General features: G+C 49.4%; 1 protein-coding gene across 2 annotated transcripts; it reads left to right on the top strand.

Moving 5' to 3' along the window:
• The first annotated feature begins 168 nt into the window (after positions 1-168).
• Positions 169-20,476, top strand: ABCG8 (ATP binding cassette subfamily G member 8). Of its 2 annotated transcripts, XM_082358161.1 has the most exons (13): positions 169-412; positions 4,821-4,922; positions 6,543-6,693; positions 10,040-10,278; positions 10,744-10,876; positions 10,967-11,236; positions 13,494-13,656; positions 13,745-13,828; positions 14,706-14,905; positions 15,332-15,408; positions 16,077-16,344; positions 17,333-17,460; positions 17,546-20,476. In XM_082358161.1, exons 1-13 carry the CDS (start codon positions 203-205, stop codon positions 17,681-17,683), a joined length of 2,163 nt encoding a protein of 720 aa, XP_082214287.1. In that variant the 5' UTR covers positions 169-202; the 3' UTR covers positions 17,684-20,476. The 2 variants fall into 2 exon arrangements, with proteins under 2 accessions (XP_082214287.1, XP_082214288.1); XM_082358162.1 differs by lacking the exons at positions 17,333-17,460; positions 17,546-20,476 and adding an exon at positions 17,226-17,324.
• Positions 20,477-23,465: the final 2,989 nt, after the last annotated feature.

Raw genomic sequence — 23,465 nt, 5'->3', positions numbered from 1 at the left:
TCTCGCCTGACCCTCCCTGGGGCGGCCTCAGCCGAGGAGCCAGAGACAGACAGTCCCGCCTGCCCCTCACCTGGCCCTGGAGCCCCTCCTCGGGCCTTCCCAGTGGCGGGCCTGGGGTTTGGCCGTGGATGCCATTATCTGATGTACCTTTAGCCGGAGTGTGTCTGTGTGTTATCTCGGCAGCGGGCAGAGCACACAGCCCATGTTTGCGGGAGGGCTTGCCAGAGAGGAATGCTGGGAGCCAGACCAGAGGTTGCCTGGCTCTGGGAGACAGAGAACGTTGGCCCTGGCCGGCAGTGGTGAAGTCCAAAGGAAGCTGCAGAGACAGGCGCAGATGCCACTGGGCCCCATGGCTGAGGAGACCCCACAGGAGACAGGGCTGGGGGACAGGGCTGCTCCCCAGGATGACTCGGTGAGTGATGGGCGGTCACCACAGTGCTGGAGGGAGGGGGCGCATTGGACCTTTCTCTCCCTCAGGAACTTGCGGTCCTAACTCACCAGCAGGACCACAAGGAGAGTGAGTACGTGACAGCAGGATGCCACTTCCTGGGCATCAGAGGGCTGAGGGGAGCGGACTCAGGGGCCAGGGGGTGGTGGGGGGCCTCTGAGGTCACTTCCTGTCCTGAGACGTGCTCCTACAGGGAAATGATGTCCTTGTTTGCGACCCGAGCTGATCTGGCTTCTTTCCAAATGAGGCTCCATCACGGAAAAGGCGCTCACACCTCCCGGGGACGTCGCAGTGTCTCCTCTGTCCGTGTGGCTGTCAAGCTCAGAGCCTCAGTGGCAGCAAACTGATGAGACACGATGACAGAGGACTCTGTGGGAACATCAGAATTTATGCTCCAAATACAGCAGGTGGTCGTAAGATCCCGGAGAGAGCTGGAAGGAATACACGACACGAGGGGGCCAAGAGGTACAGGGTCTCTGCCCTCAATTTACATGAGAAATGTTTGCCTGAAAAATGGCCTTTGACTGAAATCAGGATGTGGGTGGGGTTTGAAGCAAGAAGTGAAATCGGAAGACAGAAAGGAAGCAGATGCCCACCCCCCCACCCCCGCCTCATGCCACTGTCCCATCTGTCTTCTCTGGCTGTGAGTGGGCTGAGGGGTGGAGACAGAAAGACATGAAGGGCTGCGGGCTCCACACCACAGGAAGGGCCACAGGCCACCTGGACTGGCCTTGAGTGGCTAGGACCTGCCTTCAGCCAGGGCCCAGGAACCCACCGCTCCCAGCCAGCTCTGCAGCCCCAGCAGGTGACCAGCTGTGCTCTGGGACCACCCCATGGGGCCAACCGCTGCCGGGAAAGGATTCCTAGGAGCCGTGACTGCAGTGCTTGCTCACAGCCTGAACAGGAGACAAAGTCCCCCATGGCTTCGGGGACACTTTCTAGAAGGTCTGACAATTCAGCCACCACCTCTTGGGATGCAAAAACTGCCCGAATCTGACATCCAGGAATGTGTGCAGGCCCTGCCATTTCCAATTGCCTTTTCTCCACTCCCGTTATTCAAGGTGCCAAGCGACAGTTTGCCCCTAACATTTATGGAGCCTGGAACAAGAGGCTGAGGGCTATGTACCCTATGTCGAGATATTTAAAAGTTATCAGTCAAGTTAAAAGCTATTAAATAAAATAGTTTTTATCCCCTTAGCTTGACATACCTTCTTCACAACGTGGAAGGCCAAGTGTAAATTGAAAAATTCTAGGATTTGTGGCTTCCAGCCCAAGCCACAGCCTGTCTCCCTTATCTGCCCACACCCAACACCACACAGGACCACACACACCCCTACGTGGTCGCCCCATCCTGCCCACCCACATTCCATCCATACCCTCCGCAAACAAATGCCCCTCTGGCCTGGGGTGCCCAGGAGGATAGGTCTGGGGCGAAGTTCATGCAGCCCTGGGAGTGGGCTTGTGGCCACCTGCACAGGGCATTCTGGGGTCGTGGGTACGCAGAGTGGCAGGTGCCCTCGGCCCACAGGCTCCTCAGTGTGTGGACAAAAGCCTGGCCTGAGGAGGACAAGAGGGACGCAGGCCTCAGTGTGGCGTCCTCAGCATGACACTGCTTCTCCAGGGCACGGGCTGCTCATCTTAGAGCAAGGAACTTGGGTTCTGCGCTCCCTGAGTTTCCTTCTCCTCTCTGCTTCTGACTCAGGAATTTGATCAGAAGTTAATACAAGGAGAAATTACAATGTAGCCCAGCAGCAGCCGAGCTGGTTACCTACAAATAAACCTGCTTTTGCTTTTTTGGGTGTCACCTGTCAGAAATTCAAGTGATGTTCTGACAGTCATACTGATTAAGATGTCAGCCGAATAGATATTTAAGCATTCGAAAAATACAGAGAGTTTGTCAAAACCTCAGGAAGGCTCTAACAAATCCTTCCTGGGAGCCAAGGAAAATATTTCCAAATGGAACAGAGGTGGTCCCCAGCCTAGCCACGAATTCTCCTCTTCTGAAAGTTGAGCGGTCTACGCAGCTCTGGATGGCACAGGCCCTTGATGGTGGCTGGGGCCCCTGGCTGGCCTGCGCCTGCCGACTTAGCCCAGGGTGAAGGGGGGTTGGAGAAGCCGAGGAGCAGGGAGCATGCACCTCTCTCCTTCCTTTTATCTGTCTTCCCATCTGACACCTCTTTCCCCAGGGCCCCAGCACCCTCCACCTTCTCCAAGCTCCCGCCTGGAGAGTGGAAGCCTCTAGGCTTAAGGTCACCGCCACATATTGTCCAGCCCTCCTTTCTTAGCAGCACCTCCACCTCCAAATCTAACCTGGGGAGATTCTGGCCCAGGTGTTTGTTGCAGAAGCAAATTCTGAGCTAACTCATACCTTATACAATTGACTAATGTTCCTCCTGCAGATATTTACCTTTTAAGAACAAACAAGCAGGATGCATGTTAGCCCAAATGAGTCTCTCAGCAATGGACAGACTTTCTGATGGTTTAACCAAATACAAGAGGAAAACTAGGCAGTGGGAATGCTGGTTGTGGAGGTGGTGACTGATGGGCAGGGCTGCAGGGCTGACCCGCCGGAATCCAGAACTGCCCATGACCTCCCCACCGGCTTCATTCTCCATCTCTGAGGGCGTGACCCTCTCGCCTCCTCCACCTCCACCTCCGGCTCCTGCAGCTTGAGGGTTGAGGTGAGAGTGGAACTCTGGACTTCTCCTCACAGACACACGCTCTCAACTTGAAAACATATTTTGAAATATTTCAGCCAAAGCAGTTTAAAGAATGGTGAACTCCCATACCCATCACAAATTACCAATAGCTTTGAAGCCCATCCACTCCCCCTACCCACCATGGACCCTTCCCTCTTGTAACCCTTCCTATACCCCAAAGACAGTCCTTCTGCTGACTTAGCTGTTGATCTTTCCTATGTTTTTCTATATAATATAGGATCTTTACTGTACTAGTTTAAACATTAAACAAGGTAAGTAGCTATGGTCTGCTGTTTCCACACTCTCCCAGAACTCCGGGGGTTACTCACAGTGAGCCTGCAGCAGACTGTCCCCCGTATTTACTTCCCTCCACTTCCATTGGTCTCAATGTCCTTTTTAAGGACCTTTTACCTCCAACATCGCAGGGATGCTTTGACAAAGACTGCTGGATGTTATTTTCACAGAAGCCACAAGCCATGTTGTTTTCACATAAAGCACACATAAAGCTGTGGAGACAGTGAAAATATAGCCTGATCGGGTGCTCAAGGTCAGCCTGCCTCTACATCTGGCCTGTCTTGCTCCATCCTCATCACCTGTCTCATCCACTGAAATCTAAGCTTCTCAAAGACTGTCCTTTTCACAGTCACACCCCAAACTCCAAGACTAAAGCATGATGTGGGCCCCCATAAGTATTTGTTGGATGCTTGATTGACTGATTGAAGGAACACATCAGTGGGGGAATGGCAGGTCTGAGGGAAGATCGGAATCAACAGGAACTTGTTATCAACAGGAACTTGTTAATGAATGCGTACTTTCCCCTGCACTACTGCAATGGAAGAAAAATTGAATACGTTAAAAAAAAAAATAACAGAAATCTTATGACGCAGGTTCTTCCTTGCTTGGGCCTCAGTGATTTAAATGACTGAATTGATAAAACAGAAGGAATTCAGATCTGCAGGTGGTTAATATCATTCGAAGTTATCAGCTGATACCATGAAACATTGATTTGTTTGATGTACATTCAAATAAAGCAGCACTCCAAAAACAGCAACAAGATGGTGATGAGGATGAGATGACAACGATGGTGATGACAGGGACTTCCTCTAAAATCTCCCAACAGCATTTGGAAGAGCTTTGTTGTGAAAAATCCTTACCAAGATAAGATGCAACTTTTCTAATGGTAGTGTCTTCACAAGTACTGAGCACTAGCTCGTCGACAGCTGTCTTCCTCTCACATGCTGGGTATGGAAAGTCTGTTTGGCATCAGGAGATACTAAGCCAGATGCAGGGAAGAGAAAGTTAAAGGCCAGCCCCCAGCTCAGGCCTTCCCTGAGCACAGAGGCTCACAAAGCTCTCTCCAGTCCAGGGTCTGGGTCTCTTCCACGAGAGACCTGCGTTCAGGTTCCAGCAGCCTGTGGTTGAGCTTCTCTGGGGCCAGAAGCCGTGCTGGAGGGAAGCCCCAAAGCTCTCTCTGCAGGGAAGAGAAGCCCTGCCCCCACGGATGCTCCTGTCTTCTCAGAGCCCTTGGGCTCCTCCTGCAAATCCATCTCTTGTCCACTCGGGATCTCACCCACGCTAGCTCCTGCTCTCACCTCTCTGGGTCTCCTCTCTCTGTTTTCTCCTATGTCCTCCTCCTTCTGAAGGAGCCCCTCACCTGTCATGTCTCCCGGCAGGGCCTCCAGGACAGCGTGTTCTCCTCTGAAAGTGACAACAGCCTGTACTTCACCTACAGTGGCCAGTCCAATACCTTGGAGGTCCGAGATCTCAGCTACCAGGTAGAGGCACACCTGAGTGCAGGTGGGAGGAGCAGGCAGGGAGGGCCAAACAATTCCCCAAGTGGAAGGGAAGGGTGAACCCATCTGGGGGCCCTCTGCCCCTAAGGACAGAGTCCAGGCCACAGTGATACCTCACGTTTTGGGTGCAAGCACCACGGAGACTTCCCTCAACTACACATATTGGAGCTGGAGGTTGACAGGCATGAAAAAGAGAATGAGACCTTTGTTAAAACATAAAGCCAACCATGTGAACCCGTGGGAAAGAAATCTCTAAAACTCATTTTTAACTTTATATTTTGAAATAATTTTAGACTTCTGAAAAAGTTGCAAAAATAGTGCAGAGTTCCCATATACACTTTGCCCACCCTCCCCTAATTTTAACATCTTGCTTACCCATAGCACAGTGATCAAAACTAAGAAATTAACCATGATATAATACCATTAACCAAACTACAGACTTTATTCAGATCTCATCAGTTTTATATACATATATATACACATATGTGTGTGTGTGTATATATATATATATACATATACATATATATGTATATACATATATATATATTTTTTCTTTTTGTAAAATGTACTTCCCTGGAGCTAATAAAATATGAGTGCAAGGACTGCTGCCCTTTCAGAGGCTCTCAGGAATCTCCTGGTTAGATTCAAAGACCCCTATCTCCCACACCTCCCCAGGGCCAGATACCAGGTGGCCCAGGCAGAACATGCTGAGACCTGGGATGGTAAACCTCAGAGGCCCAAGTCTGGCTTCCTGGGGAAGTGAGTTAGAACAAGCTGACAAGCCACACCACAACCTTTCTCTGCTCTGCCACTTACTAGCTGTGTGAACTTGAGCAAGGTACTTCACTGCTCTGAGCCTCATCTGTAAACAGGGTTTATAACAGTACATATGTTATAGTAGGTTTGCAATGAGGACTGAATGATAATGGATATAATAAGCAGATGAATACAATGCCTTGCACACAGTAAATGCTCGGTAAGTTATTAGTAAATTACTATTAAATAAAAACATTGTTTTGCTCCATGTTGTGTTTTTTTTAATTTTTTTATGTTGTGTATTTTTTTTTTTAGGCTGCATTGGGTCTTTGTTGCTGCATGCGGGCTTTCTCTAGTTGCGGCGAGCAGGGGCTACTCTTTGTTGTGGTGCGCGGGCTTCTCATTGCAGTGGCTTTTCTTGTTGCAGCGTATGGGCTCTAGGCATGCGGGCTTCAGTAGTTGTGGCTTGCGGGCTCTAGAGAGCAGGCTCTGTAGTTGTGGCTCACGGGCTTCACTGCTCCGCGGCATGTGGGATCTTCCCAGACCAGGGATCGAACCCATGTCCCCTGCATTGGCAGGCGGATTCTTAACCACTGGGCCACCAAGGAAGTTCCTCCATGTTGTGTATTTATTTCTGTTCTGCTATTACACATGCTTCCCAAGTCTTCTCTTCAGACTTGGAAATGGCAGCTTCAGGTTCTCAGCATGGTGGGGTCCACCTCCATGTTTGATAGAACCTGAGCGGGGGACCCCTCAGGCCTGTTGTGTATCAGCAGGAGGATGTCTCCTGGAGGGAGCTGGACAGAAGTGAAGCTCTCTGAGGAACCTTTCCATGTCTCCCCACAGGCGGACATAGCCTCCCAGGTGCCTTGGTTTAAGCAGCTGTCTCACTTCAGGATGCCCTGGACATCTCACAAGGACTCTTGTGAGCTGGGCATTCAGAATCTGAGCTTCAAAGTGAGGAGTGGACAGATGCTGGCCGTCATAGGGAGCTCAGGTACCAATAAGGGCAAAGAGCGGGGCAATGGGTTCTCTCTCTCCTGGGATGCAGAGTGGTCCCTCAAACAAACAGATGCTCTTCACAGAACCCTTTGCTGACCAGCAGAATAATATAGCAGAGTGATAAGAGCACAAGTTCTGTGTCTGACAGCTGGGTTCAAATCTCAGCTCCTCCATTTACGAGCTCTCAGGCAGTCACTGCCCTTATGAATCATGAGTGGGCCTCTTACAGCTACAGCCAGAGTTTTGGTCCTTCATTAATATCAAGGTAAGGCCTTTCCAAGAGCATCATGCAGCTTTGGAATTGAATGTTCTTTCCAGGGGACTCCTCCACCACAGGAAGCACTCATTGGTTGCTCCCCCTGAATCAGATTCCTGTTTTGGTCAAACAGTGGGTAGGCACACCCCCTGCCGCAATTCACTTTTCAGATACCCCAAGTCTTAGCTAAACCTCCAACCATCTGCAAAGATCCAGATTTTTGGAGTGCTTCAAAAAGTCACTTCTGCAGGCCAAACTTAAAAGTGTAGAATGCCAGAGCTGGAAGGGGGCTTGGAGAACAGAGTTCATTCCCTTCCACTGTATTCTACCTTTCTTTCTCCTGACCAGCCTGGAAGCATCTTTAGAGGAGGGTTTTCAAATTACCTAGTTCTCAATATTGCTAGAGTATCTTCCTGCCCCATACCACTCCCCCTTCATCTGACAGGTGAGAAGACCAAAGTTTAGAAAAGAGGAATGATGTCTAAGGACATACGTTTAATGCGGAGCAAGAACTAGAACTCTGGTCTCCTGGTTCTCAGATGATGAAACAAATTCAACTGATTGAATTTTAAAGATCTTATTGACTTTATTCAACGAGTCATGAATTGGGCAGCAAACCATCTGGCAGACAGAAAGTAGCACTGGAGAGCTGTACAAAATGAAAGACTTTCATAGGCAGAAGGAGGTAGGACAAGGAAGTTATTTTAGCAAAGGGCTGATTGTTTTAGGCAAGGTCACCTTCCTTTGGGGGACAGTAGGGGTCTATCAGTGCTGACCAGGTAATGTCAGATGGGCTGGTTAAAGATTCCACTCCCGGGAGAGATTGAAACTGTAATTAAGTTAGGTATTAAGTCTCAGTCCGGTGGTGTGGGGCTTAGGACAAGTGACTCCATTTGGGGTTTGCTGTTTCTTTCTTTCTTTCTTTCTTTTTAAACACAGATCAAGGCATTTCTCCCTTACACAGTGTTAGGGGGAGCACTTTATACCTTTCAATTAATACTTTCCAGAAGTAGAGATTACTCAACTTTTTGAACATTTTAGTCTTTAGTCTTCTGATGGGGAAGTTCTGTTTATTGTCTAACCGAAGATCAAATGCAACGATGTGTGCAAAAGCACTTTGTAACTGAAACAACTCCCACAAATCAAGTCCCGCCAACTTCTGGTCCTGCCCCTGCAATTCGGATCTAAACAAGAAAAATGTGGAAACTTCACAGGCCAATTTTGTTTTTGTCTGTAACACCTGGTGGCTTTTCTGGTTATACCTGCTTTTTCTCATGAACTGAGAGCCGAGCGGACACGTGGGCCTTTCTAGGCACTTCCACAAAGCTGAGAGTCATCACTGTTAATCCTGGCCACACACAGCCCTGCAGCTGTTAGCACCCCTGATTTGCAGTTGAAGAAAAGGGAAGTCGGGAGAGGCCAAGCAGGAATCACAATGAGCGTCTCCAGAACTTTCGATTCTAGGCTCAGTGTTGTTTAGCTGCAGGTTTACTTGGCTGAAGTTATTTAGATGATTTCTTAGAAAGGTTTACCAATTATACCACCTGTGATCTATATTCCGCTCACCAAAATTATAATAGTAAAATGAAATTAATTAAAACAGCCCCCCAGGCATTTTAGCTTCTTCTACAGAATCAGCAGTAGTGCCAAAGGCGTTTTCCAATGAATGAATTTGGAGATTCCAGCCATTTTATAAGGGTCTTGCATGCCTGTGGGTGTTTTCTCCTGGTTCGCGGAGGATTTCCCCAAATATACTTGGCAACCTCCCCTGGAAAGGCTGCCCACACCTCCCACGGTTTTGTTTAGGAAATGTAGTTGTCCTGCTCCCTGACTGGGAATCCTAAGGTCCCTATAAATGTTAGCAAAGTCCCCTGGGCTCCCAGAGCCTGGATCCTATGATGTCCAAGGCTGAGCCGGGAGCAGGGCCAGAGATCTCCCCTCTGGTTTCTCTCCTGGCTATTTTGTGCCACCTAAGTTCTCAGATACCTTGAATGAGGTACACCTAGGAGGCAGCGTACAGGTCCCCTTCCACCCTGAGAACCTCCGGTGGGTAAGCAGCAGGATCACCGGGGAGGCCTCTGGAACTCTGCTTATTGCACTGGGGGCAGGGGGCTGCCTGCGGAAGGCCTGGACATGTGGCAAGGAAGCGCTGCTACACTGTGTATTGAAGTTTTCCCTGTTTAAAACTACTTGAAAAATTGGCCCTCCAAAAGGAGTTTGCAATAAGGAAACCAAAACCCCACCTGGGGGAATTGGACTGAGCTATTCCCAGCACCTTTGCAAGAAGGCCTTCTCAGAGCCTGAACCCTATTTGCATTTACAGTTCAAATGGCTGCCAAAGAAAGAGTCTCATGGAATCTCATGGAACCTGATCCAATCTGACACTTACTTCCCCAAATTGATAGCAAGCACTATGTCATTCAGAAGTGGATGGTGTTAATTTGCGTGTCATGGATCCTTTTTTTTTTTTTAAGAGTGGAAGGTACTACTGAGAAAAATAAGAGTGCAGAGGGTGTAGAGAAATTCAGAACCCATATGTACACTGTACTGTAGTTTTAAAATCATTTCCACATTTATTACTTCTCTATTTTTCTCCCTTTCTGAAAATAGGTTCCAGTTTTGCATTTTTAAAAGACACCCTATTAATTCTCCAGAATTAGTTCTTCCCACAATGCCAGCTTCTGAGCCAAATGATGTTTGAATGATGAAATGTTGCTGGCATGTTTGCCAGGCAAAAATAGTTAAGCTTCACAGTGCAATTAACACCAGCCTTGCTTGGAGGACCGGGGGGCGGGGGGGGTGGGTACATCGCTCCAGGCATAGGCAGTTATGCGGCAACTAGGACTCTAGCCTTCTTCTGTCACCCAGCCACAGGCCGACCTGGCCTGAACACCCCGCACTCCCCAGGATGCTCAAGTTGGCTGCCCCAGGCAGGTCTGAGAGCTGTGCCACCTTCCCTAAGGGCTGGTTACATCTGCAAGGACAGAGCGGTCTGGGGTGGCTGGAGAGTGCACGAGCAGCAGTGGCTTCCAGGCTGGCCCCCGCAGAAGCTCCGCTCTCAGGGATACTTCTGGTGGCTTCTCAGGCTGTGGGAGAGCCTCTTTGCTGGATGTGATCACCGGGCGAGGCCACGGCGGCAAGATTAAGTCAGGCCAAATCTGGATCAACGGGCAGCGCAGCACGCCCCAGCTGGTCAGGAAGTGCGTGGCCCACGTGCGCCAGCACGATCAGCTGCTCCCCAACCTGACCGTCCGCGAGACGCTGGCTTTTGTTGCTCAGCTGCGCCTGCCCAGAGACTTCTCCCAGGCCCAGCGCGACAAAAGGGTAACTAAGAGACCCCAGTGACCCCCAAGGAGCCAGAACACCCTTCCCCTCCCCGTCCCTCACTCCCTGCCTCAGGGTCCAGCCACAGGTCAAGTCTGAGCAACCCAGCTCACCAACTGTCCATCCGAAAACGTCCACCGTGTGCTCAGCCCTGCCCCTCCATCTCCCGCTTTCCTTTAAAGTCCCATCTTAGCCCCAAATGAGTGATGAATATTCGCTTACTTGTTTTCCGGTTCTCCGTGCGGGCTGAAAGCCAGGGCATGGCCACGTTCCCAGTAAGTGGTGCCGTGCTCGGCACGTGGGAGCTGCTCTGCATGTGTGGAAAGAATCAGGGAACAAACGTTGCATCAGGGAAATGAAGGCTGGCGCCGTAAATCCAGGCGTCTTTCCACTGCGGGTCAGCACAGGCCTGGCGGCGAGCAGGCCGGCGCAGCCCTCCTAAACCCGCAGGCCCCTGCCTCCCAGGTGGACGACGTGATCGCGGAGCTGCGTCTGCGGCGATGCGCCAACACGCGCATGGGCAACGCCTACGTGCGGGGCGTGTCCGGGGGCGAGCGGCGCAGAGTCAGCATCGCAGTGCAGCTGCTGTGGAACCCAGGTGAGGCCGGAGGGGCCTGCACCGCCCGCCTGGCTTAATCCGGTCCGGCCGGAGCCCTGCCCCTTAACCAGGCTTCTCTTTGTTGGGAAGGAATCCTCATCCTGGATGAACCCACCTCTGGGCTCGACAGCTTCACGGCCCACAACCTGGTGAAAACCCTGTCCAGGCTGGCCAAAGGCAACAGGCTGGTGCTCATCTCCATCCACCAGCCTCGCTCCGATATCTTCAGGCTGTTTGACTTGGTCCTCCTGATGACGTCTGGCACCACCATCTACTTGGGGGCAGCCCAGCACATGGTCCAGTATTTCACGGCAGCCGGCCACCCCTGTCCCCGCTACAGCAACCCTGCCGACTACTACGGTGAGCCAGCCGGGCCGGAGGCAAGGAACAGGGCTCCCCTACACCCCGAACCCCGCCAGGAGAGAAACTCTCAGAAGCTTCAGGAGAACAGGACCGAGGATGGAGACAGGGGGGCAGATGGGGTGTATTACAGGCTTCAGTTTGCCAAGCATCAAATGCTAGGAATGGGGGCCTGAAGAAAGCAGCTTCTGACATAGCCACCCTTGTGTGCATGACAGATAAGAACCTTCTGAGAGCTCCAAACCAGAGGAGATATAATCCAAGAGAGTTTGGATCAGTTTCTGGAACTGTGGTCTTTATTCAGATTCTGTAGGGAAACAGGGTATTTGAGGTCGGAAGCCACCAGGAAATCTTAAAGCCGTGCCCTGGTTCCCCCACAAAGGCAGGGAGCCCAGAGGCTCTGGGTGGTGGAGGGGGGACCCAGGGCCCAGGCCAGCTCAGGGCTTTTTGGTGGTCTTGGCCAATGAATCTCTAGATATGAAAATTGCGGTCAGCCCCAGAGATGCCTTTCTGCTTGGGGTCCTGAGGCCTCAGCATATGGCCCTCAATTCTTGTGGGGACAGTTGCCTTTCCAGATGCCCACCCTGAAAGCAGGTGCCTGGATCCTGAGTGCTGAGGAATGCTGTGCTGCCGGACAGGCTGCGTGGTTGCACCAGGGCTGGGGAAGCAGCAGCTGTGGCTTGTCCCAAACATAGGTCACCTGGAGCCCAGCCTTCCTCCCAGGATGGCCTGGCGTAGCAAGGGCCTCCCCAGTAAACATGATGACAAGGACCAGCTCCTTGAGGGCAGACACTGTGCCCACAGGTGCCAAGCACCAGAGGGTGTCCCTTTGACCCTCACAGCCCTGCCAGGCCACGGTCATCTTCGTCCTTATAGATGAGAAAACTGGAGTCCTTATAGTCAGGTGGCAGAACTGGGCCTCCCACCTCCCAGCCCAGCCCCTCCCAGACTCCAGGCCCTGCTGCCCACGCCTTCCTCCCGGCATCTACCCTCCAACCCTCCCCTAGGAGGACAGGCCACTCTCTCTCGCCCACCAGCCCTCGCCCTCTGCACTCACTGCCACTGTGTGAGCTCACCTAGAGGTCACCCTCCCTCCCTGTGCCCACGTGCCAGCTTGGCTTCCTGCCAGTGTGTCATCCTCTGGCCGGTCATCCCCAGATAAGGGGGTAGAGGGCACATGCCAGCCTGGCCATTGGGAACAATATGCTGTAACCCTAGAGAGAAGTTGCCAGAAGTCAGGTGGCCAGATCTGAAAAAAAAATTTTTTCTTTTTCTTAATTTTATATTATTATCATTTTTTGGTGGCGGGGGGAGCTCTTGCCCACAAACCCTGGGGCAGATGGCCCTCACGGATCCGGGCCGCACGGTCTGGCAGAGAATCTGGCGTTTGAAGCTAGGGCCCCGCACACTGAAGGGAACTTTCATGGTTTACAAGGCCTCTCCGAGACGTTATCCTGCCTTGAGATGTGTCATGAAAATGGGAGGAGGGAAGAAGCAGAGAGGTTAAGAGGAACCCCCTGCCCAAGGGAGGGATGGAGGGAGGAGAGGCCTAGGAAGGCCCTGGCTGTGACTGGTGGGTGTGCCCTTCTGGCCTTTCAGGGGCCCCGGGAGAGGAGGGCTGTGGTCTGGGGCTACCAGGTGCTGCCAGCGGGGTGACATGGAGGTGGTGTGGCCCAGCCTTGTTCTCCAGCTGGTCGTGCTGGCTCCCTTCTCCCGGGGCAGTGAGAATTATACTTAATATTTGGCCAGGCCCTGGCACCCTCCAGCCAAAACATTCTTCCCTTTTGGGCAGGCTGCTTGGGAAGCCAAAGTGACTAATTCACATTGAGAACTAGAGCTGCCGGGAGCCAGACTGCTCAGCCTCCCCGTGGCCGGCCCGCCTTCTCCCCGTGGTAGGCACACCCGGGAGGCTGAGTCCTCATCACAAGCTTCTTGGACGGCTGGAGCTGGAGCCAGGGCATAACTGTGCTGTGGCCTTGGGCTCCAAAAGCCCAAAGCCTCCTTCTCTGTCCTGGGGATGTCCCCATAATAAGCCTGCTTGGTGGGACCAGTGCCAGCGTTCACTGGCCCTTCTCCCGAGGAAGGCTCTCTGTAGACATCGGGGACAGCCCTGGGCATCTCTCGGCCTCTCTCTGCTCTGACCGTCACTTCATGGTCCACTCTCAGAGGGTGGGGAGCATGTCCCGGGGGCCCCGGGGGCTGAGCAGCATCATGGGCTGTGAGCACCTGCGGGGCCCGGGTCGCCCTTTGCTTACAGTGGACTTGACCAGCATCGACAGGCGGAGCAAAGAGCAGGAAGTGGCCACCAGGGAGAAGGCTCAGTCCCTTGCAGCCTTGTTTCAAGAAAGAATACGTGGCTTCGATGACTTTCTGTGGACAGTGGAGTCAAGGGAGCAGGGTGTGGGCACTTACGTGCGGAGGTAAGGCAGCCAGGTGGCCCTGCGTAGAGAGCGCCCTGCAAAAGGTGGCCGCCCCCAAGCCCCCATGACACTCTCTGTCTCCTGACAGCCCGGCTTCCCCGAGGGACACCAACCCCTTACAGACTCCCACTAAGCTGCCTGGCCCCCTACAGCAGTTTGACACGCTGATCCGGTAATTGTCTGCCATTTCATCACACACACACCCACACTCCCCAAAAGTCTTTGTTGTATCATATTAAGCCCTTTGGATCTAAAGTGAATTTGAAGGAGGAATTTGAATTTGAAGAGGCAGAATCATTTGAAAAAAACCAGCACCAGCCCTCCATGTGCTACAGAGCACTCCTCTTACTTTGATTCTTTAAACAAAATCACAATTTCCTTGATAGCCAGATGCTCATAGAAATCACCCAGAATCACTATGAAAAATTCAGTCGATACAGGAGACCCTCAAGTGGAAAGGGAAGGTTCCCTGATACACCAGCCCTTAGAGAAAACCAGACCTGAGTGTTTGGTGTGAGTCTAAGATGTTTCCATGCACATAACCATTTTAATACATAAATGGGATCATATGTGTTGTTCCATAACCCTCTTTCCCCCCCCCCCCACTTAGAATAGCACCTCTGCCTCTCATCTGGTTAGGTCTTCCTCAGGGTTTCCAAATCTAGCCATAATTCATTTACCCATTAAGTCCATATTGATGGTCAGATCACCTTCAGTCATTTGCTATCACAAGTAACTCTATGACAAACATGCTTGTACATACACCTTTATGCTCTTGATTGGTTATTTCCTCAGGATAACTTCTTTAAATAAAATCGCAAGGCGATACATTGGTGATAAAAGTCACAATCCTTGACTGGGTACCTACTGTGAGACAGATGCGTTCATCGATTTTCTCATTTGATCCCTCACAGTAACTGTGAGGTGGGCACTGCCCTCCCCATGGTACAGAGGAGAAAAATGAGCCTTACAGAGGTTCAAGGACATTGCCAAGGTCACAGTGCTGGTGCCTATTGTCCCCTTGGCACATCTTTATTCTGTTTTTTAAGTCGTCAGATTTCCAACGACTTCCGAGACCTGCCAGCCCTCCTCATCCACGGGGCAGAGGCCTGCTTGATGTCCCTGATCATCGGGTTCCTCTACTATGGCCATGGAGCCGTCAAGCTCTCCTTCATGGACACGGTGGCCCTCTTGTTCATGATCGGAGCTCTCGTCCCTTTCAACGTGATCCTGGATGTCATCGCCAAATGTGAGTGTGGCCTGCTCTCCATGACCCACACGTGCAGCAGCGTCGGCCATGCTATGAGCTGGTCCAGGGCCGGCCTGAGCTCCTCTGAGCTCCTGGAGAAGACGGGTTTGCTGAATAATTTCACCGTGACTGTGAAATAAAAGATGATGGTTGTTTTTCAAGTTCGAACATTAATATTAGTATGCAAATCAGAACAAATTACCAAGGAGTCTGAGGCATTCCTGTCCTAGCAGGAGTTACACTGACAGCAATGCAGAACTCACAAAATTACAAACATCTAAATTAGGATCTAAAATTGCCTGTTTTTAAAAAAAATACATGACATTGAGGCAATAAAACTATTTTTAATTGTTCTAAGAGAGACTCAGAAACAGAGACACTGTAAATTAATTTCGCTTTTTCATTCTCCTTTTCTCCCCTTTCTAGGTCACTCGGAGAGGGCGTTGCTTTACTATGAACTAGAAGATGGGCTGTACGCTGCGGAGCCGTATTTCTTTGCCAAGGTGACTGGTCAGGCCTGAGAGAGAGTGGCCACCCTGGGTGGGAGGAGGAGCAGAAAAAGCTGCTCCACATTGTACAGAAGTTACAGGGAAGCGTTTTGCTGAACTGTGGGGCCGTGTATCCTCTGTGGTTACAAATGCCACGTTGCTCAGGGGAGTTTCAGAGACTTGATATTGTTTAAACATTTACCACAAGGCCAGGACCATGGACCAGGAATGACGTTTTTCTGGTCATCAGAAACCTAACAAAGAAGAGGTGGGAAACACCTAGCATACTTCACCTCTCCAGTCTCACCATGTCCCTGGGAAGCGGGTCAAGCAGGTGTGACTGTCCTCATTTCAAGGAAGCGGAGGCTCAGAGAGGTTATGTGGCTGTCTCAAGGCCACACAGCTACCAGGTCTGGGCAGGCAGGGTGGGGACTTGAAACCAGGTCTTAGGAGCTCTGAACTGCCCCAGAGGGAGCACCTGACGTCTGCAGGGGGAAGCCAGCAGTGAGCTCATGCTTGAGAGTCCCACACACCCACGCCCACCAGCCCTCCGTGCTGCAACCCCAGTCAAACCACCAGGAGGGAAGGTTGGTGTCACCGGGGTCTGCTGCTTTTGAACATTTAAAGAACAGTAGCAGATGAAGGCATTGGGTCCACATCCTCGCAAGGGCTGTCCTTCGCAGATCCTAGGGGAGCTTCCCGAGCACTGTGTCTATATCATCATCTATGGGATGCCTACCTACTGGCTGGCCAACCTGCGCCCGGGCCCCGAGCCCTTCCTGCTGCACTTCCTGCTGGTGTGGCTGGTGGTCTTCTGCTGCAGAACCATGGCCCTGGCCACCGCCGCCCTGTTACCCACCTTCCACATGTCCTCCTTCTTCGGCAACGCTCTCTACAACTCCTTCTACCTCACTGGGGGCTTCATGATAAGCTTGGACAACCTGTGGACAGGTGAGGCCTGCTCCCCTCACCTGGTCAAGCTTTTTGAGGCCTTCTGTGGCTGGATTAGCCTGCTTTCCCCTGGAGATGAGAGCTCATCCCTTAGGTCCAACTCAAAGCTGGCCCTTCTGGGAGCAGGTGCCAAGGGAGTGGCTCTACGCAGGGGGAGTGGGAGGTGGTGCAGATGGCACCTTCTCATACAGCCCGGCCGACACCCAGGGGCCACCCTTGACTCTCCCTCACCCTCCACGTCACCAGTGAGTCAAGTCAATTCTGCCTCCCGTGTCTTTCTGAAATGTCCTCTTGCCTTATCCCCCCGACCCTGGCCCCTATCAGCCGATCTTGGGCCACTGTGATAGTCCGGTATCTGTGACCCTGGTTCCTCCATGTCCCTCTCAACCCTCACCCATGCAGCGCGAGCTTCCTAAGGTGCAAATCCAGCCACTGCTTTCCTCGAGTGCTCCTGGGGCTGCTCATTTCCTGCTGCCTCACCCAGCTCTTCTGAAGCCCCCAAGACACTCCACGCTCACACGATGGAGCCTGTGCATCCCTTCTCTATAGGAACTCCACTCCCTACCATGCACAGGCCTTTCCTGTCCCGTGCGGTCAGGGTTCGTTCCTTCCTCCTCCTCCCTGAACCATGATGCCTCCGCAGGGTCAGGGTACAGACTCAGTAACCTCTGGTTTGGGGCTGCTGAGTCTCTCCAGTCCGTAAGCTATGTGAAGCTGAGCACATGCTGGACACCTGATGAAATTACTCTCTGGGGTTATTATGGGTCAAACGTGCGGTGATCCTGCAGCCACTAGGTCCCTCTGCCCCAGTCCACGTCCCGAGCGTCCCCTCTGCCCGTTCACCCTTTTGTTCTCACCCCCACCCCTCCTTGCTCCCTCAGGGGACTTGCTGTCCTTGGGTCAGAGCCACCATGGCCACTCTCCAGGCTCACTTCCCAGGGAGCAGATGATTAGACTGTGTGAGTAATGTGACTCTCACCGCCTCCAGTGCCCGCGTGGATTTCCAAGGTGTCCTTCCTCCGATGGTGTTTTGAAGGGCTGATGCAGATCCAGTTTGGTGGGCACACATATCACCTGGCAGCTGGCAACATCACCATCCCTATCCCGGGAGACACGGTAAGGAGCCAAGGCCTTGGACGCTAAAGAGATGGCAGCCGTCTGAGCATGTTCTTAATGAGCTCACAGATGTCTCTGTCCCCAGATCCTCAACGCCATGGGCCTGGGCTCATACCCGCTCTACACCATCTACCTCTTCGTCATAGGCATCAGTGGTGGCTTCATGGTCCTGTACTATATGTCCTTAAAGTTCATCAAACAGAAGTCAAGTCAGGACTGGTGATTCATGCCCAGACTCCTGCCCGCCGGTGGGGGACTCGAGAAGGCCCTTCCGCTGCACTCCCTCCCAAGGAGCTCCTTCCCAGGCACAAGGAGGACCGTGAGAACACAAAGCTCAGCTACATCCTGTCCACAGTGCTGCAGTGGCACAGGATGGCCACAGGATGGCAGTAGAATAAAGACAGTCGAAAGATATTTCTGAGCCCCGGCCAGAGCTTGCCATTACTGGGAATGTGAAAACCATACTTGGGGACACCTACAATGTCGCTAATTTATTTCCTTTTGATATGTATTTGCATAGGCAACTAATACAAGACAGGAGCAAATTAGGTATGAATCGAGTAGTTAGGCTATGCGGAAACAACAACATAATAGTTAGTGGAATATTTGGCTTCATCTTCCAGGGTCCTCAAACTCTGTTGAGCCATTCTCAGTACAGAAAAGGACCTAAAACATACCAGCGAGGTGCCATCCCTTCTTTTTGTGTGAGGTAATGGGCTCCAAAAGCCAAACTCAACAATTAAATATTTACTGAGCAATTGCTCCACACCAGGTTCAGGGCAAAACACTTTATTTATGTGGATCACATCATTAATTTCTGTTAAAACAACCCTTTGTGGTGGACAGTATCCTGTTTTATAGATGAAGAAAGAGAGGCACAGAGTAATTGTTTGCTAAGTAAGGTCACAGGGCTACTATGTGGTGGAGTCATGGGGGGTCAGAAAGGCCTTCGAGGCCTTTAGGAGTTAGTGGGCAGAAGGCAAGTCTGAGCCATTGTGAGGCTTGGAAGCCAAGGAAGGCTCCAGAAGATGAAGAGGTTTATAGACACTGTGTCAGCTCAGCCAGGACTCTTACAGTTGCATCTCACTGGCCCTGGCTGAGTCTCAGAACCAACCTGGAACCTTTCACAGTGGCTTGGTATGGGATGGATCAGGCCCAAGTCACATGCTTCATGCCTGAGCCTTGAGGACAAGCTGACCCAAAACAGGTGCACAGAAAGCAGGCAGGGAATGATCCCCAAAGGAAAACCAGAGTCTGGAACCAAAGGAAGGGGGAAGGTGGATGTTTAAGAGGCAAAGAGTGAATGTTCTCCATAGGTTTCCTAGGCCCTTGCTACTTTGAGTGCGGTCGCTGGGCCAGCAGCATGGGTGTCGCCTGGGAGCTGGTTAGACTGACAGAATCTCAGGCCCCACCGAGACCCACTGAATCAGAATCTGCATTTTAAAAAGATCCCCAGGAGATTGGAATGTACATTCAGACTTGAAGAGCAGTGCTAGCACACTTCCCTTATACAATACAACCATCAAACTTGGGATATTCATGTGGTGAAACTGTAACACTGCACATGTGTCACTTTTATATCGCCACCATCCAAAGGGCAGACATCATTCAAGACTCACTTACTTTGGCTATTTTGGCTATTGTGAGTCTTGAATGATGTCTGCCCTTTGGATGGTGATGATGTAAAAGTAACACATGTGCAGTGTTACAGTGCCAAAGCAATCTTGAAAAAGAAAAACAGAGCTGGAGGAATCAGGCTCCCTGACTTCAAACTATACTACAAAGCTACAATAATCAAGACAGTATGGTACTGGCACAAAAACAGAAATATAGATCAATGGTACAGGATAGAAAGCCCAGAGATAAACCCACACATATATAGTCACCTAATTTATGACAAAGGAGGCAAGAACATACAATGGAAAAAAGACAGCCTCTTCAGTAAGTGGTGCTGGGAAAACTGGACAGCTACATGTAAAAGAATGAAATTAGAACACTCCCTAACACCATACACAAAAATAAACTCCAAATGGATGAAAGACCTAAATGTAAGATCAGAAACTGTAAAACTCTTAGAGGAAAACATAGGAAAAAGACTCTTTGACATAAACCACAGCAAGATCTTTTTTGACCCACCTCCTAGAGTAATGAAAATAAAAACAAAAATAAACAAATGGGACCTATTGAAACTTAAAAGCTTTTGCACAGCAAAGGAAACCATAAATGAGACAAAAAGACAACCCTCAGAATGGGAGAAAATATTTGCAAATGAAACAACAGACAAAGGATTAATCTCCAAAATATACAAACAGCTCATGGAGCTCAATATCAAAAAAATGAACAACCCAGTTAAAAAATGGGCTGAAGACCTAAATAGACATTTCACCAAAGAAGACATACAGATGGCCAAAAGGCACATGAAAAGATGCTCAACATCATGAATTATTAGAGAAATGCAAATCAAAATTACAATGAGGTATCACCTTACACCAGTCAGAATGGCCATTATCAAAAAATCTAGAAACAATAAATGCTGGAGAGGGTGTGGAGAAAAGGGAACCCTTTTGCACTGTTGGTGGGAATGTAAATTGATACAGCCACTATGGAGAACAGTATGGAGGTTCCTTAAAAAACTAAAAATAGAACTACCATATGATCCAACAATCCCACTACTGGGTGTATACCCTGAGAAAACCATAATTCAAAAAGAGACGTGTACCACAATGTTCATTGCAGCACTGTTTACAATAGCCCGGACATGGAAGCAACCTTAGTGTCCACCGACAGATGAATGGATAAAGAAGATGTGGCACGTATATACAATGGACTATCACTCAGCTATAAAAAGAAACGAAATTGAGTTATATGTAGTGAGGTGGATGGACCTAGAGTCTGTCATACAGAGTGAAGTAAGTCAGAAAGAGAAAAACAAATACTGTATGCTAACACATATATATGGAATCTAAAAAAAAAAAAAAAAAGGTACTGATGAGCCTAGTGGCAGGGCAGGAATAAAGACACAGACATAGAGAATAGAGTTGGGGACATGGTGGGGAGGGGGAAGCTGGAGCAAAGTGAGAATAGCATCGATATATACACACTACCAAGTGTAAAATAGATAGCTAGTGGGAAGCAGCGACATAGCACAGGTAGATCAACTCAGTGCTTTGCAACGACCTAGAGGGGTGGGAGAGGGAGGGTGAGAGGGAGGCTCAAGAGGGAGTGGATATGGGGATATATGTATACATATGGCTGATTCACTTTGTTGTACAACAGAAACTAACACAGTATTGTGAAGCAATTATACTCCAATCAAGATGTATTTAAAAAAAAAGACTCTGTTCTGACAATGTCCTTCATAGCAAAAGGATCCAGATCAGGATCAAGCATTGGATCTAGTCATCAATTCTCTTTTAGTTTAGAATAATCATCAGCTTTCCTTAACTCCCATGACCTTGACACATGAAGATTTTGTAGAATATATCTAGATTTGGTTTGTCTGATATATTTTCATGATTAAATTCAGGTCACGCACCTCTGGCAGGAATATCACAGAAGAGATGTGCTTTTCTCATTACATCCTATCAGTGGCGCATGATTTTGATTTGTCCCAAACTGATGTTGTTCACTTTGATCACTTGATCAAAGGAGTACTTGCCAGGCTTCACCACAGTCAACGATTTTCCCTCCTTTTGTAATTAATAAGCATTTGTAGGCAGGTATTTAGCAACTGTGTAAATGGCCTATTCCTCATCACTTTCCATTAACTCATTTTAAAATCAATATCAATATCAGCTTGCGGTTTCCTGGTTTCTTCCATGGTTGTAATCTTTTACCATCATTATTAACTTGGATGTTCAGATTGTCCCTGATGTGGCAATGGGAGCCCATTCAAGCTGGCTTCTGCCTCCTTTGACAGGTCCCCATCATTCTCTGAAGACTTTCACAACAAAGTGTTTCAGGCTCATCGTGTACTTTCCCAACCCCTAGTCATGGAAGCAGACATTTCTCTAAAGAATCTTGGTTCCTTTCAGTGGAAAATGGTATTTAGAAGCCAAGATCTGAGTGATAAGTATGCTCATTGGTACTGGGGCATTACTGCTCCCAGGCCCTCTCAGTGGACAAAGCTAGGGACTATATGCATGCATATATATGTTTATGTGTATACGTGTGTATGTATGTGTGTACAGACATACACACACAGACACATCTGTCCAAATTTTTATATATATAAATATATTTTTTCCCCACATTGATACATCCAATTCCAATCTTACCACCACAGAGATGAGTCTAGTTTTTTTCCCTTTTTGCAATTATAACTCCCTCCTCCAATTGTAAGAAACCTGGCTTCCACTAGCCTTAATATTTTCACTCATTTAATTAACCTCCAATACGTAACCAATCTCCCAACTCCACTGCATGCCTTCTCCTGTGTGGACACCTTGCTAAGGCTCTAACTCCCAAATCCAGTTGTCCCTAAGTCTGCAGAGGTGTCCTCCTCACCCTACTCTGGCCCACCACAGTTCTCCCACCCCAGCTCACACCCCACAGCCACTCCCAACCACAGTGTGGTCAGCTAGTGGCTTTAGGCCTGAATGGAGAATGGAGAAGGAGGAAGAAGACTGGGTTTTTTCTTTAACTCTCCAGTGATTCCAGTGAAGTGAGAGTTGACAGCCACTGAGGTACATCATGTGACGTCATGAGTGTTAGAACCACTCAGTCTTTTCTTCCCTTCTTTCTTTCTCTCTCCCTCTCTTTTTTCCCTAGAGCAGTGGTTCTCTACCTTGGAGCTTTAACAGATGCCAATGTGGGCCCACCCCCAGAGATTGGTTCCACTGGTCTGTTTTAAAAAAAATGCTCCTCAGGGCATGTGAGGCCAAGGAGAAGAACCACTGTTCTAGAGGCGTGCACACAGTTCAGTGAGCCCTCCCTGCATTAGAAGGGTAGAGATCTGCTTCTGTGTAATTACCACAAACAGGGGTTGTGAAGAGAACATAGGAAAAACATCCTTGGACATAAATCATAGCAGTATTTCCTTAGATCAGTCTCTCAAGGCAAAAGAAATAAAAACAAAAATAAACAAATGGGACCCAATCTTTTGCACAACAAAGGAAACCATCAATAGAATGAAAAGACAACCTACAGAATGGGAGAGAAATTTGCAAATGATGCAACTGACAACGTGTTAATTCCAAAATATACAATCAGCTCATACAACTCAACGACAACAACAACAAATCCAATCAAAAAAATGGGCAGAATAGTTATTTATTTCATAAATAATGGACATTATTTACAAAAACAGGGAGCATGCTGGATTTGGCCTGGGCTGTAGTTTGCAGACCCTTGGTCAACAGGCACATGAAAATATGCTCAACATCGCTAATTTTTAGAAAAATTCATAACAAAACTACAATGAGGTAGCACCTCACACCAGTCAGAATGGCTATTATCAAAAAGTCTACAAATAATAAATGCTGAAGTGGATGTGCAGAAAAGGGAACCCTCCTGCACTGTTGGTGGAAATGTAAGTCGGTGCAGCCACTGTGGAAAACAGTATGGAGGTTTCTCAAAAAACTAAAAATAGAGCTTATTTTGATCCAGCAATCCCACTCCTGGGCATATACCCAGAAAAGATAAAAACTCTAATTTGAAAAGATACATCCACTCCAACATTCATAGCAGCACTATTTATAATAGTCAAGACATGGAAATAACCCAAGTGCCCATCAACAGACGATTGGTTTAAGAATATGTGGTGTATACGTATACACAACAGAATATTACTCAGCCATAAAAAAGAATGAAATATTGCCATTTGTGTTAAGAAACTGTTGACCAAAACCACCCACCTTGGCCAGGCACAATAATAACTGCTCTATGAGTTGTCTCACAACAGGAGGTCCTGATAAAGAACTCGGTGCTGCCACCAAAAACTAACCAGGAGAATTCAGGAGGGGCCAATAGGAGGGAGGAGATGCCAGTCCATAATATGTCCTGCC

The sequence above is a fragment of the Balaenoptera borealis genome (genome assembly GCF_965194805.1).
Source record: "Balaenoptera borealis genome assembly, chromosome: 15".
Taxonomy (NCBI): domain Eukaryota; kingdom Metazoa; phylum Chordata; class Mammalia; order Artiodactyla; family Balaenopteridae; genus Balaenoptera; species Balaenoptera borealis.
This window is presented reverse-complemented; position numbering and strand designations above follow the sequence as displayed.

Bases quoted from the DNA above. Each gene is read 5' to 3' on its own strand.
- ABCG8 (XM_082358161.1), top strand. From the start codon at position 203: ATGTTTGCGGGAGGGCTTGCCAGAGAGGAATGCTGGGAGCCAGACCAG. The intron at 10,279-10,743 runs GTAACTAAGAGA...CCTGCCTCCCAG, and splicing joins AGGCCCAGCGCGACAAAAGG to GTGGACGACGTGATCGCGGA. The intron at 14,906-15,331 runs GTGAGTGTGGCC...TCCCCTTTCTAG, and splicing joins CCTGGATGTCATCGCCAAAT to GTCACTCGGAGAGGGCGTTG.